At 46.5% G+C, this 13,057-nt stretch overlaps 1 protein-coding gene across 2 annotated transcripts in view; it reads right to left on the bottom strand.

Annotated features, from left to right (window-relative positions):
• FRMD4A (FERM domain containing 4A) overlaps nt 1-13,057 on the bottom strand; it is a 390,969-nt gene that overhangs the window by 296,921 nt on the left and 80,991 nt on the right. The window contains exon 1 of one of the 2 annotated variants that reach the window (XM_063323591.1): nt 2,308-2,513. The exons of the other annotated variant lie outside the window; for it this stretch is intronic. Coding sequence (XP_063179661.1) covers nt 2,308-2,340 — 33 coding nt within the window. The 5' untranslated portion in view covers nt 2,341-2,513. Of the gene's footprint in view, nt 1-2,307; nt 2,514-13,057 lie in introns of those variants that run through there. 2 annotated transcript variants of the gene reach the window in all.

Genomic DNA, 13,057 nt, shown 5'->3' with positions numbered 1-13,057 from the left:
GGGGTCTCGGCACAATGGCAGCCTGGCTGTTGTCAAGTTTTTTTTTTTTGTAGACATCACATATTAAGATTGTATTTGGAGAGTTATAGAATTTGCACTCGATTTTCTGGCAAGTGAACAGGGAGCCACTGCCAGCTACGCGGCATCTTGGAAATGAGATTATTTTTCAAATCTATTCAAGTGATCTTCTTATTGTTATTTCACTGAAAAGTGAAGATGTAAGGGGCAAATCCTGATCTTTGCTGTACAGAGTCTGTTTGAATATCACCATCAGCTGCCATGGAGCTACTCCAGATTAACAGCAACGTAACACCAACGTCAGGATCTGGATCTTCAAGAGAATCGCGTCAGTTTTGCATCATTGCAATCAGTGTTTTAAAATCACGTGGCTTTGGATTGAGAAGCTTTTCCCATATAGAAAGGAGACCAGAATTTGTCCCTTTCTCTGATATTAGCGCAGATTGTGATCCAAAGGATCATATCCGTATTCCCAAGCAGATTCTTCTATAGGATCAATAAATAACCTGATAGTGGTAATTGAGATTACACTTTATGAATGGCGTTATTAGGATTTATGTTCCAGACGCAGCTAGGAAGCAAGCCAGATGAACAGACATAATACCCAGTCCCGGTCCACTTCCCTTACTCTGTCATTTTTCCAGCTGCGCGCATGCTGCAGGTGCCGATAGTACACACGCCTGGCCGTAATCCATGCGTTAACCTGATAGCGCACCAATTCTGGGAGAGACTGCCTCCAGCAATCATTTCAAGCCTGGTTAAAGGAGCAGAATGGAAACATCAACTAAAACGTTGAAACTTATGTTTTCTAATACTGGAAACGAGATCTGTTGGGCAGGGTTTTTTTTTGTTTTCTATTCTCTGATTATTTTTTTTTTAAAAAAGTAGCACTGAGAAATGCCTTACAAAGACTAACACCAACGTATGTATTCCTCAGTAATGAGAGGTATGAATGGCTGGGTCTATAATCCCTTATAAATCTTTCATTCTGTAAACTGCCCGTTAGCATTATTCTTGGTAATGGAGAGCTATATGAAGTTGGTAGGTCCTTTTTTTAATCCGCAACTTACTGGGCAAGACAAAAAAGAACTGAATTAAAGTGGAAAAAAATTACTTCCCTGGAGAATTGCAGTACAGCCACTTGCTGGCAAATTGTTATTATTAAAATCACTTTTCTAGCTTTTAATATTGAAAATACTTTCAATCATTGAAGAGCCTTTAATTTAAGATAGTAGATGCAGGGATGTAATCGAGGAGACCAGACTAGCTGAACTGCCTCAGCACAGGGGCTGGACCAGATGATTTCGCAGAATTTTTTCTAGTCTGGCATATATATGAAACAACTCTGGTCTGACTACACCTTCAAAACTGCTTGCATTTAAGACATATGAAGATGCCCTGTTGCTAGCAAGAATCGTCATTAAATTCCAGTTCTCCCAGTCCTGAGATACAATACAACGGGGCTGGGTTGCATTTGGTGATGAACCGAAATTGGAAAGATTTACTCAAGGCAGTTACCACATGGGATGGAGGCAGCGCTTAAATAAAATACAACCAGGGCTCAGTCTATCCCCCAGAACCGTACAGAAATAGTAACACAGAAGGAGATTTTACAAACTACACCGTCATTGTATTTGGCTCTGGCTTTTCCCCGCTGGGATTCAAGTTTCTTTAATAATAAGGATTAATGGCAAACCTTTAAAGAGAGTTGGGAGCGTGAGAAGGCAGCAGACAAGTGCAGCAATTCCCTCGGTCTGCACGCTCACTTTCTCTTTTACAGCTTTCTGGTCTGGGTCCACACCAAGGGGTCTCCCACCCTGGCAGTGCACAAAACCGCCCTCTTTGCTCGTCCGTGCATCCCTTGCTGCTGAAAATACCGTCCTGGAGTAGCCCACTGGCACCATCCATCCCTCCCCGCGCCACAGGTACGCATTCCCCGAGTGGCTCCCGGGGGAGCACGCACAGACACACAGACACAATGAGAGCCTCCGACTGGAAATTCAAACAAAAATATGGCTGTCTATTCCAAAAGGCAAACTCATTTACAAAGGTCATCTCTGTCGAGGAAGAGTGATGGGTTACTCCCCTCTTGGAAGCAACTGCTCTCGCTCCTTCACCGAGTTACATGCATGAGCGTAGTTTTGAAAAAGAAGAAAGAAAAAAAAAAAAAGAGAGAAAAGAAAAGAGACAAAAGCTCGGCAAGCTCCCTATTCACAAAGCTATCCCCGCACCTCCCCTTCCCCTCCTCGGGTAAAAGCAGCTTCAAAAGACATTAACATCTTCCCCTACCTTCGTTCTCATCGGAGACAGAAGCCCTTCCATTTTGGTCCAATCCTCATGCCAATCCTCGTCCCCCAACTTAGTCTCTTGTGCCTGTCTCAAGCATCCCACACGAACAAGAGCATGTCAGGGACCGCCAGCGACACCCTGACGGCAGCTCGTCCAGCCGCCAACCTGCCGACGCGCAATCCTCAGTCGCGTGGAGCACCGTTCCTGGAGAGACCTTCCTCCCTCTCTCCCTCCTCTCTCTCTCTCTCTCCCTCTCTGCATAATCTGCCTGCAGCTATGTTTGTACCATCGCGGCTGACAAACGATCCCTGCCTTACGTAATGCATTCAAGCACAGGACAAGAGATCCCAGCCCAGCCGCGGGGACCCGGTCGGCGGCGGCGGTGGGAAGGTGTGGGACTTTGCCCTGCCTATTGTGCCGCTTGGTTTAATCTGGTACCGTCCCCGCGCAGGGCTGGAGCTTGTCAGCTCCCTGTGCTGGCTAGGAAAGCACTGGGAAAACTTCGTCGCTGCGGAAAGACCTCGGATTCCCTGAGATAGACTTAAAGTGGTGTGATCCTCATCCCAAGCTTCAGCCCGAGCGGTTTTCCCCGCTTCGGAAACGCCGACAGTTGGAGCATTTTCTGCTGGGCACGTTTGCTGTGTGAGTGACCAAACCCACGCTGAAAGGGAGTTCCTGTCAGTTGTCAGACGGGAATAGAAAGAAAGAAAGAAAGAAAGGAAAGGAAGGAAGGAAGGAAGGAAGGAAGGAAGGAAGGAAGGAAGGAAGGAAGGAAGGAAGGAAGGAAGGAAGGAAGGAAGGAAGGAAGGAAGGAAGGAAGGAAGGGAGAGAGAAAGAAAGAGAAATGAAAGAAAGAAAGAAAGAAAGAAAGAAAGAAAGAAAGAAAGAAAGAGAAAGAAAGAGAAAGAGAGAAAGAAAGAGAGAAAGAGAGAGAGAGAGAAAGAGAGAGAGAGAGAAAGAAAGAAAGAAAGAAAGAAAGAAAGAAAGAAAGAAAGAAAGAAAGAAAGAAAGAAAGAAAGAAAGAAAGAAAGAAAGAAAGAAAGAAAGAAAGAAAGAAAGAAAGCGAAACAAAAGGAATATAGTCCTGCAAAGTTGGTCAGCAAAAGATACTCGCTGAATGCGTTTCCATTAGCATTTTAATTCAGATCAGAGCACGCCTTTGTGGAAAATTCCCTAATTGTCCCTGTTTCCCGCATCTTGGCTTCCTTCAGGGAGTGATGTTGGGACTGAATCTCCTTTGGAGAAAAACCTGACTGGAAAATGGCCTTCGGACCTGTAAACACACCAGTGTTCGGTCCATAGGGACAGACCAGTCCAAAGTAAAACCACTCTGAAATGCCGTCAAATGAGCATCAGCTGCCCATCTCTGCTCCAAAGGTTGGGTCCCCGGGGACCACCCCACTTCCTAATACAGACACAAACAAGGCTCCCCGTCCCCAACCCAGGGGATAACCTTCTACATACCAGTACCCAATTGCTGTCTGAAAATGAAATTAAAAACCGTGTTACACCACTAGAACCTGATTTTCAGTGTTAAAAAAAATCACTGTCAGGCTGGTTGGAGCTGGAAATTTCTAATGCCCTTGAACATCAGTTCTTCTTTGAGGCCCCAAAGCTACATGCTCAGGGAGAGTCACCGTCTGACCAAGACACCGAGCTGGGATTTGGCAGATCCTGTTAAACTCCTGATAATGTCACACGTTCCCTGGATGACCATGGGATGTCACCTCATTTAGCTTTTGCCATCTAAAACTGCCTCTGGTCCAAGCCAGCTGCCAAAGCTCCTGCGAGGCCAATGAGAGAGACTCCTTCCCAAAGTGATTCCCCCGAAATGTCCAAAGGCAAGGAGAATCCTGTCCTCAGGTCCTCTGTGGCTTCTCACCCCTCCACAAACTTCTCCTCTTGCCATGGTTTCATGCGTTGTCTGCTCGGGGCAGGGACCATCTCTGCCCACATCCATCCTTCATCCTCAGCACAGGGTCCTGGGGGTTACACCACCATGGAGAGGCTGCAAGGGAATATGCTTATGGTGGTGTAGGAGGATACAGGGTGCAAAGCCTGGGATGAACCCAGAGATAGATGTGTCCCCTGTCCTGGCAAGCCCCAGCAGAAGTGCACCCAGGCAGTGACAGAGGAGGGTGTTCGACCCCACACATCCCTTTTCCTCTCTATCTCTCCCTTCCGATCCTTTCGACTATGTAGATCTTGCAGTTTTAGGGCATTTTTCTTGTTATTCTTCGTGGGGTAAAAAAGTGAGAGGAGGTACCCCCTACAGTGATTAATATTAATTTCAAAGATAATTAACTGTTCTCAGCTAAACTCAGCTCCTTATTAAATGTGAACAAATCTGATCATATCATATTGAAGGCAGAGATAAGTTTTCTGGAGCCAAAGAGACATTGTACAATGCTGGCAGGCTCATCTATTTCTTCCTGGATGTATATAAATACATTTTGCTATTGGTATTTACAAGACTTTAACAAGTGGCTGGATAAATGGTAGCAGGTATTCCAGGCTCCTGTAAAACACGGCAACTGTCATTTTTCTGCTGTACAACGTCATGTCAGACTCTGACGTGAGGTTTACAAGTCTGCGCATCTGTGAAACATCCTCTCCTCCAAATCATCGGGGGAATTGGGCCCTCCCAAAAGCCAAGAGGAACCTAAAGAGAGAGGAGTGTTTGGTAATTTTGGAGATCTCAGGCCACGTGGTCAAACTTTAATGCAATATGGTAATGTGGATAGTGCACCCATGGTAGCATACAAACGCCCAGTTCTCTTTTAAAGCTTGGTTCTACTTTGAACTAGGCTAAACCGCAGTGCCTCATGAGGTTTCCTGTGTTATCTCTGTTTACAAGAAAAAAAAAAAAAGTTAGTTTTCCTAAAGGCCAAAAGAGTAATTCAGTCTGGGACCAGAAAAGCAAGCCGGGTCCTTTCTGGTTCAGCAGCACTCAAAGCCTCTCTGATCTGAACGGATTGGGGAATTGCGCTGATACTGCATGAATCAGAGCAGAGCCCAGCTCAGCAGGATGAGCAGGAATGGGGGAAAGGACGGTGCTGGTGGCTGCCAGCCGTCAGCTAGCCCGCCAGCCACAGGCTGCAACCCCCAGCTGCATCCCAGAGGATGCTCTGGGTCCCCGGGTGAGATATGAGCCCCGCAAGGAGTTACTGTGAGCCACAGCTGAAGTGGTGTGTGACAGCGAGGTCTGTCCACATCCACCTTCACCAGTGGGACCAGGAAACCCAACTGGTCTTGCCTGGGCAAATTTCAGCATGGGTCCCCCTGGAAAGTGTTCGGACTGGCAATTTCCAGCAAATGTAAGGGGATTGTGCATCACATTTCATCCTCCTCTCAATCTCCAGGCACCAGGTAGGACTTGAGCTCTTCTATTATCTGGGCAGACACTCTGCTTTAGCTTATGCAGCCACCAACCTGTCCTTCGGGTGCTACAGGAGCAGGACCACCACCCTCTGCATGCATCCAGCCTGTTTGCAAACCCCCTTCACATCCAGAGCAATAAATTTACAACTGTGGGAGCCAAGAAGTTTATCCTGACTTTAAAATTAAAGTTTTAGCTGCTGTAGCCAGGAGAGAGGCTCTGTGATAGTGTGTGCCATGGTCTGACACTTCGTTCCTCCCCTGGGCTGTGACTCATGGCAATGCTCAAATTACCACAGACTTGTTCGACAGCCTCCGCTCCCGCGATTTTCAGATCAAAGGCACAACATAGGCAAAAGGAGCATGTGAACACTTGCTTTCTCATCCCCTTTCTGGGGAGGGGAGCAGCGTTTGACTCACAGCCTGGTCAGCTACACCCAGCGTATCTCAGGTTCTCCATCTGCAGAAGAGGGGACCAACTTGTCTGGTTCACACAGATGTTGCAGAGGTTCATCCTGTCCTGGGTTCAACCCACCTCATCCTAGCAGTGTTTAAGCTGGAAATATAATTACTCCTGGCTCCTTAACAAATCATGGGAGTGAGACAGATACCTTGAAACCCCCTTATATTGTCATAGTCTAAATGTCTGCTGGAATCTAGGCAGCAGACCAAGGTAGACGTCTACCTGGAGCCAGGTAGATCCTACCTGGATTCAGCCTTGGAGCTGAATATCTTTCTAGGCTCTGCTGACTGCATTGACAGGCCTCCATGGACCAGAATGAGAGCGATCTGCTGACATTTAGCGAAGTAGACGTAAATAACTGAATTTAGGTGTCTGACTCTCAAGCTGAATCTTGCCCCAGGTACCCAGTAGTGGGGAAAATGGCCCCAAAAAGCCTTAAATTCACTATTAGGCTATTGGCTGAGGGTTCTAGGAACAGCCAAACTCTATGATTGAACCATCAGCTTTCCTTTGTCCATCCTTTGTGGGTGCATCCAAGCCTGGATAAACCTTCTGTAAATTGAAACACTTCCTAACCTTCGGGGTGGGGATCCCAACACAGACCCCAGTGGCACTGCCTGCACCAGCCCCGAAAAGCGGAGGGGGTTTGGATATGGACCCAGTCTCTATCTCTGTCTGATGCAAAGAGCTGCCGTCACCTCCTGCCTGCCACCCCCCAGACCTGCTGGTGGCCAGGACAATAGACGCTGCCACAGCCCAGCCGTGTCTTGCGCGCACGCCGCTGGCCAACCTCGCAACTGGTCACTTCATCCGGCGAACAAAAGGTAGCATCACAGCGTTGCCATGGTGACATCCCACCATCCGAACGGCTATGGCATCATGTAAGGGAGGGGGAAACATCCCAGTCACATACTGGCGCTGCGCTGAAACGTATCTTATATTTAGAACAGGAGGCGCGGGGAATACTAATGAATATTTAACACTTGGAGCGCCTTCCCTGATCGCTTTTTTTATTTTTGTTGCATATTTTCCATAAGCGCAACATTTGCCTCCAAATGGTATGAATATTATTGCTCGTGTGCTTCTCTCGTCACCGCTTTTGCAGATTTCCCCTGCTTTTTGTTTCTCTTCTGTGAATAAAAGTCGAAAACACCACACAGCCCTCTCAAAAGTAGCGCTTGCAAATCAGGACCGGTGCCTGCAGCAGGTCGGCGGTTTGGGGAGGGAACTGGGGTGTTTGCATGATCCAGTTTCCCAGTCTGGCTCTGCTGTGTTTAGACTGTGACTTTCACTATAAGTCTGCTACTAGATAACAAAGGCAAACTGTTCGGGGGTTACCTAAAAATGGGTGAGATTTGCTTATGTCCTACAAGAACCAGCCCCTTTTAGTTTTGTTTTTCGGGTTTTTTTTGTCTTTTTGTTTGGTTTGTTGGTTCGTTGGGTTTTTTATAAATTAAAAATAGTCACTTTCAGCAATTAATTCTCTGTTTTGTGGAAAAAAAATGTCTAGCTTTATTGCATTCACCCAGGAAAAACAATGTCCCATAATTCCTTTCTTCTACTGTCTTTTTCCCCTGAAGGGTGAATGGTGAAAAAAAGTTGCCAAACCACCCGGAATCCTAAATTCTGAATATTTTTTCAGTGCTTTTTTAGATGATACACTTTAAAAAAAGGGCAAAGGTGCTGGGCACGGCGGTGAGTCCTACCTGCCCCTGCCAGGGCTGTGCAGGCAGATTGAGCACCTACTGGAGATGAGCGAGCTGATTTTTTTGTGCATGGCAAGGGGAAGCGAGACCCGCGCTGGCTGGGGTGACATGGGACAGAGGTGCCCACCCATCTGGGTGCAGCCCGGGGACTCCTGTCTCCAAGAAGTGCCGGGAGGACATGGCACAACACAGCTTGCAGGTTGTGCTGATGGCTGGGAGCATCCTCTCTGGGATGGCACCACCTCTTCCGTCTCCTTTTCAGCTATAGATTATATTATAAACAGGGTTAAAAAGCATGATTATTTCAAATCTCGTTCTGACGTCATCCCCTGGCATATGTAAAGCTTTGTTCTCAGAAAGGCCAGATTCTCAGCAACGATTTTTAGAGTGAAATGTGCTCTTTTTACTGGCCAGTGGCAAGGCATTGGGGTCTATTTTGAGCCTCGCAGTGCTGCAAAAGCTGCTGGGTTCCTGAAAGCTTATCTATGTGCTTCCTGCTTGGTACCGCTCCAAGGCACCAAGGATACAGGCGCAATTCAGCTGGCAGCTTTGTCGGTGATGCAAGGGGAGGAACTGTGCCTTACTGGGTGTGCTGCTTTGGCACCGCTGAGAAACTGGAGCTGTGTTTATTTGTTGCCAGTTATAGGGTGTATTTTCCAAACCGAGAACGGAGGTTTTTCCTCTCCGAGACTGCCAGTGCAGTCCTTTGAGATCTGCCCCGTGGCTTCAGAGGGAGAGGGACCCACCTCTGGGGAAGTAAACGAGGGGCAGACCTGTGCTCTTTGCAAGGTGTTCCACCGATGCAGCGTTTGCATGAGTAAGTGTTGTCAAAATCATTTGCCAACTTACCCTTACATGGCACCAGTTCTAGTGAGGGCTGGGAACGCCAATTACTTTTCTGGAGTTCATCTTTAAGGCTCTAATGACCTGCTTTCTCCAGAACAGTTATGCTTTTTCCACAAAAGCAAAGCAATGTTAAAGCCTCAAGGTAATAATAAGATTGATTTAGCTGCCTTCCAGATTTGGAAAGCAGACATAAAAAAGTCATATTTGAAGATCGTAGATCTCTGTACAAGGCTGAGAGAGAGACTGACTTACAGCAAAGCCAGTTTAGCATCCTACCCTGCTTAGCACGGCCACCAGGGTCTGCCCATCCTCCTCCAACAGCTGGAAAGCATTTATCCCTACGACACATCAGTGATCTCAACCATTATTATCATGATTCTTGTTAAGTCAATGTGGTAGTTTTGGAAGGAAATATGCCTCTCAAGCACATGAATAGACCACCCCTGCAGAAACGGGAATTGCTGCGTTTGAAGAAGAGGTCATCTTCTTCAGAAGCTGCAAGGTGCCCAGGACCAAGCTCTGGCTTGGTGACCTGGACGAAGCTCTGACGAACTTGTTTCTCTTCACCTCCATCCCAGCTCAGCAGGAGGATCTATAAATGCTTTGAGGATCTAGACATGAAAAGTGGGAGATGTAGAGATGAGGCTACAGACTCAAAATAATAACTGCTACCCAGAGTCTCTGCCCCAGCAGAGAGCATGGTCTCTGGCTGTCCTGGCTCCCAGCGGGTGCAACCACAAGGCTGAGCACCGTGCTTAGTCTTCTCACAAAGCGTGTGCTGGAAAAATGATGGGGCTTCCTTCCCTAAACAGAAACTGGAGATGTATTTTACTTTTGCCGCGAGGTGTATTTGCTGTTCTGGATGTTAACAGTCAAAACACATACAAAGCCTTTTACTAGAGCATTAGGTCTATGTATGCATTTTCAACAGTCAGATAGATGATTTATTCATCCACTTCAGTAACCATTCAAACGGGGCACGATGTTCACTATAGTGTAGAAAGCAACAAACACTGAATGTATTTGGTTTGCAAGAACAAATCAACAGAACAGGATAACAGAAGCTGTTTTTCCAAACTAAAGGACTCCACTGCCATTCCTGCTAATATCTCTGTCAAATTAAACACTCCTTCCCAAAGCTACAACTCCACTAAAGCACAGCTATTATGCTCTCGGTTAGAAACCTGATTATAGCTACTTCATGTCTGTGAAAACACAACCTCTGATGCAAGGTGACTCCCAAATACTCTGCAAATGCTCATAAACACATTTGGTGCTCTATAGACACGTCTCTGTGTGCATTGGGAGAGGAGACCCAGCTCTCGCAGGGCAGACAAGGCATTAAGTGAGAAATAGTCATTTCTCTGAAGTGTAATGTCATTACAACTGTGCAAATCCTGGACTGTGGTCATTTTGGCCTGGGGAAGAGGAAAATGAATAGAAGTGCTTAGGATAAAGCAGAAATAGAAGACAGGGGCGGGGGGAAGAAAGGGGTTGACAAAGTACAAAAAGAGTAATAATAATCTGGGGTTGCCCAAAAGCAGTCCGGTAAAATACTATGTCATGCCTAGATTCTTTAATCTTCTTTAAAGGTTGGGTTAGCTTTGAAGCAAATCAGAACCCCAAATGAAAAGAGCAACCAGAGACCATCTCTTCTCCAGAACCTCCGTGCAGTTTTCGCCCCTCTGAAGGTGCGGGCTGGGGGACAAGTTTTCATCTGCCCAGCTCTCAGATGATACATTTGCATGAAAAAAACCCTGTAGGCAGGAGGATCACCCGAATGACAGAGTCCGAGGTAGATCCTGCACGGCCCTTATTTGATGGAGGCAGGCTGCCTTGCAGGACATGATCAGAAATCTGAAAACAGGACCCAGGAAAACCAGTGATACCTTTCTTTCCCCATGATGATCCTACGTTTTTTTCATTTTACTTATTTTTTTATCTTGGTTTGTTCAATTCCTAATAAATCCCACCCAACCCCTATGCCCATGAACTGTTGGTAAACTCAAAGTCATCACTGTCTCTGTCAGGTTTACCTTCTGGCATAGGTGACAGACACCCCTCCTCTTACAGCTCAACTGGGGCCCTCGTCACCCCCCAAATAAAAGCTGTGTTTGGCTGATGCCAGTAGTGTGCTGCTGTAACGGATATTTCTAGCTGCACACGTGTGCCTGTTTCAGCAGCTGCCTGTGAGCCCCTCTTCAGGTTACTGTGCTCCATGAGCTTCAGGCCTCCCTGGGGATGCCCTTTGGCTGACCAGCTATCGGTTACTACATCTCCCAGCTGTGATGGTTTCTGAGCAAGGTTTCATTGGCATTGGAAAGACGACAGGGCCAAAGAGACTCAGAAGTCAGGGATCACTTTTTCCTTTGCCGAACATCTACTTTTCTGAGCCGGTTCAGCTCATTTAAACTCTTGGTCCTCTCAAACCCTTTCGCCCCCCTAGGTTCAGCTCTTGGAGGCAGGGGCTCTGAGCATCTGCAGAGGTGCCAGCACCTGGCAGGTACTCCTCTCACTGCACGAGCCACAGTCCTACAGATATTCTTCTAAGAATATTTCCAATCTTAAGTCTCCCTGCTGCCTCATTTCTCCATCTTTACTGGGCTAATGGGACATTTATCCATCTCCCAGAATGTCAATAAAGATGTAAAATAATGATGCCGGCACAGCATCTCCAGCAAGGCACAAGAGAGTTTCTACATATAATGAATACATATCATCAGCCTGTTTTCAGCCTAAGCAGCAATCCCCACTTACATCAAAGCCTCATCTGAATTAATATTTGATGCTGGAATTCATGGCACTATTAGACGCTGTTAAGATTCAGGGACCCCAATCTTTCTTCAGCTGGAAACAACAACAAAACGCACTGAGCCTGGTCAATCTTCAGAGGTGGGATCCGTTTCAGCTAACTTCAAATGTCTACGGTGTGGCTGGCTCCAGCCTAGCTGGTTCATTATCATTTCTTTATAGTAAGTGGAGTGAACTGGCACTTCCAAGGCTCAATTCCCTTGACCTCTGCTAGGATAAGCTCATGTGTGTCCTCGCTGTGGAACAGAAATGCGCTTTTTGTGTTTCCCATGCCACAATCCTGGCAGAAGTAAGGATGAAAACATCTCATTAAGGTTTCTGCTCATTATCCTAACACGGTGATTGCCCGACTGAGTTATCTTGCATGCAATAAGAAGGGCAGTCACCATGTTGGTGGAGCTGAAGTTTTAAAAATGGTAGATGATATACAATACGGGGCAAAATCTAAAAATTGTGGTTTAAGGACATGGGATCAAATGTACCAGTTGCCTGAAACCTGCCTGTTGTGCATGACACTTTCAAAGGTGATGGACAGCTGTTCAATAAGTTTATCAGCTAATTCACTTTACACTAGAGTCTCAGCATCACCTGGATGTAATGACTGCTGGAAACCAAATTTTTCTAGGTGTTTCCTCACTCACTTTTTATCTGCTACTACATTTGCGAGGTCATTGCCATTTCTTAATTATTCTTCCCTCTTTACCTTACTTTGCTTATTAAACACAATTTAAAAGGCAACATTGTTCTACAAACACACAAATGAAAGTCCAGGGAAGGATTCAATTTAGTCAAAGAAAGAAATCTGTTGGATGGGGAATTGCCTCCTATTGATTTGAAAGAGCCTGATGTTTGTCTTCTACCAGCTCTTACAGGAGTTACACAGACGTAACCCAAGGTATGTGTTATGTGTCTCCCTCTAACTCATAGCAAGTAAAAGTCTCCCACAGCTTCCAGGGGGATGAAGTTCAGCCTTGTGACTGAAGGACTGAGATTTGATCACCCCAAAGAGCTGAAGCCAGGACTGTTACAAACATTGATCTTCAAAGCATCAGCGGGATCAATACAGTCGGTGCCGTGGTGTAGGTATTGACGTGGGGGTGACTGAAAATAAAAGCCAATTGCGTGATGACGGCTATGGTGTTTCTCCACGAGCACTGGCCTGACTTGTGCCTCAGGGCTCACGTGTGGGACGAGAGCAGCTCCACGCTTTGTGCCCTGGCCAGGATCAGCAAATTTTTGCTGAACATATCAGACAACGCTGCAGTCCACTGGGTATAGCATGTGATTGCACTTACCCATGTGGAGCAAGATTTCCCGCACAAGGAGAGGGAGCTCACCTTGTGGGTGTGGAGCAGGGACCCAGGTCTACCCTGTCCCCTGCCTTGTAATCCCTTGAGGGTTTAGGGCAAGTTGCGTCGCAAACCCCTACGCACTCGGTTTTATCATTCTGAAAGTGGAGATAATCTATACCTCAGAGGAACATTGCATGGATAAGTCAATTAACCATGAAATCACAGATGGAGGGTGCAAAAGAAATGCAAAGGAT

Source organism: Chroicocephalus ridibundus, chromosome 1 (genome assembly GCF_963924245.1).
Source record: "Chroicocephalus ridibundus chromosome 1, bChrRid1.1, whole genome shotgun sequence".
NCBI classification, from domain to species: Eukaryota; Metazoa; Chordata; class Aves; order Charadriiformes; family Laridae; genus Chroicocephalus; species Chroicocephalus ridibundus.
The sequence above is the reverse complement of the archived record's forward strand: the minus strand, read 5'-3'. Positions and strand labels throughout refer to the sequence as shown.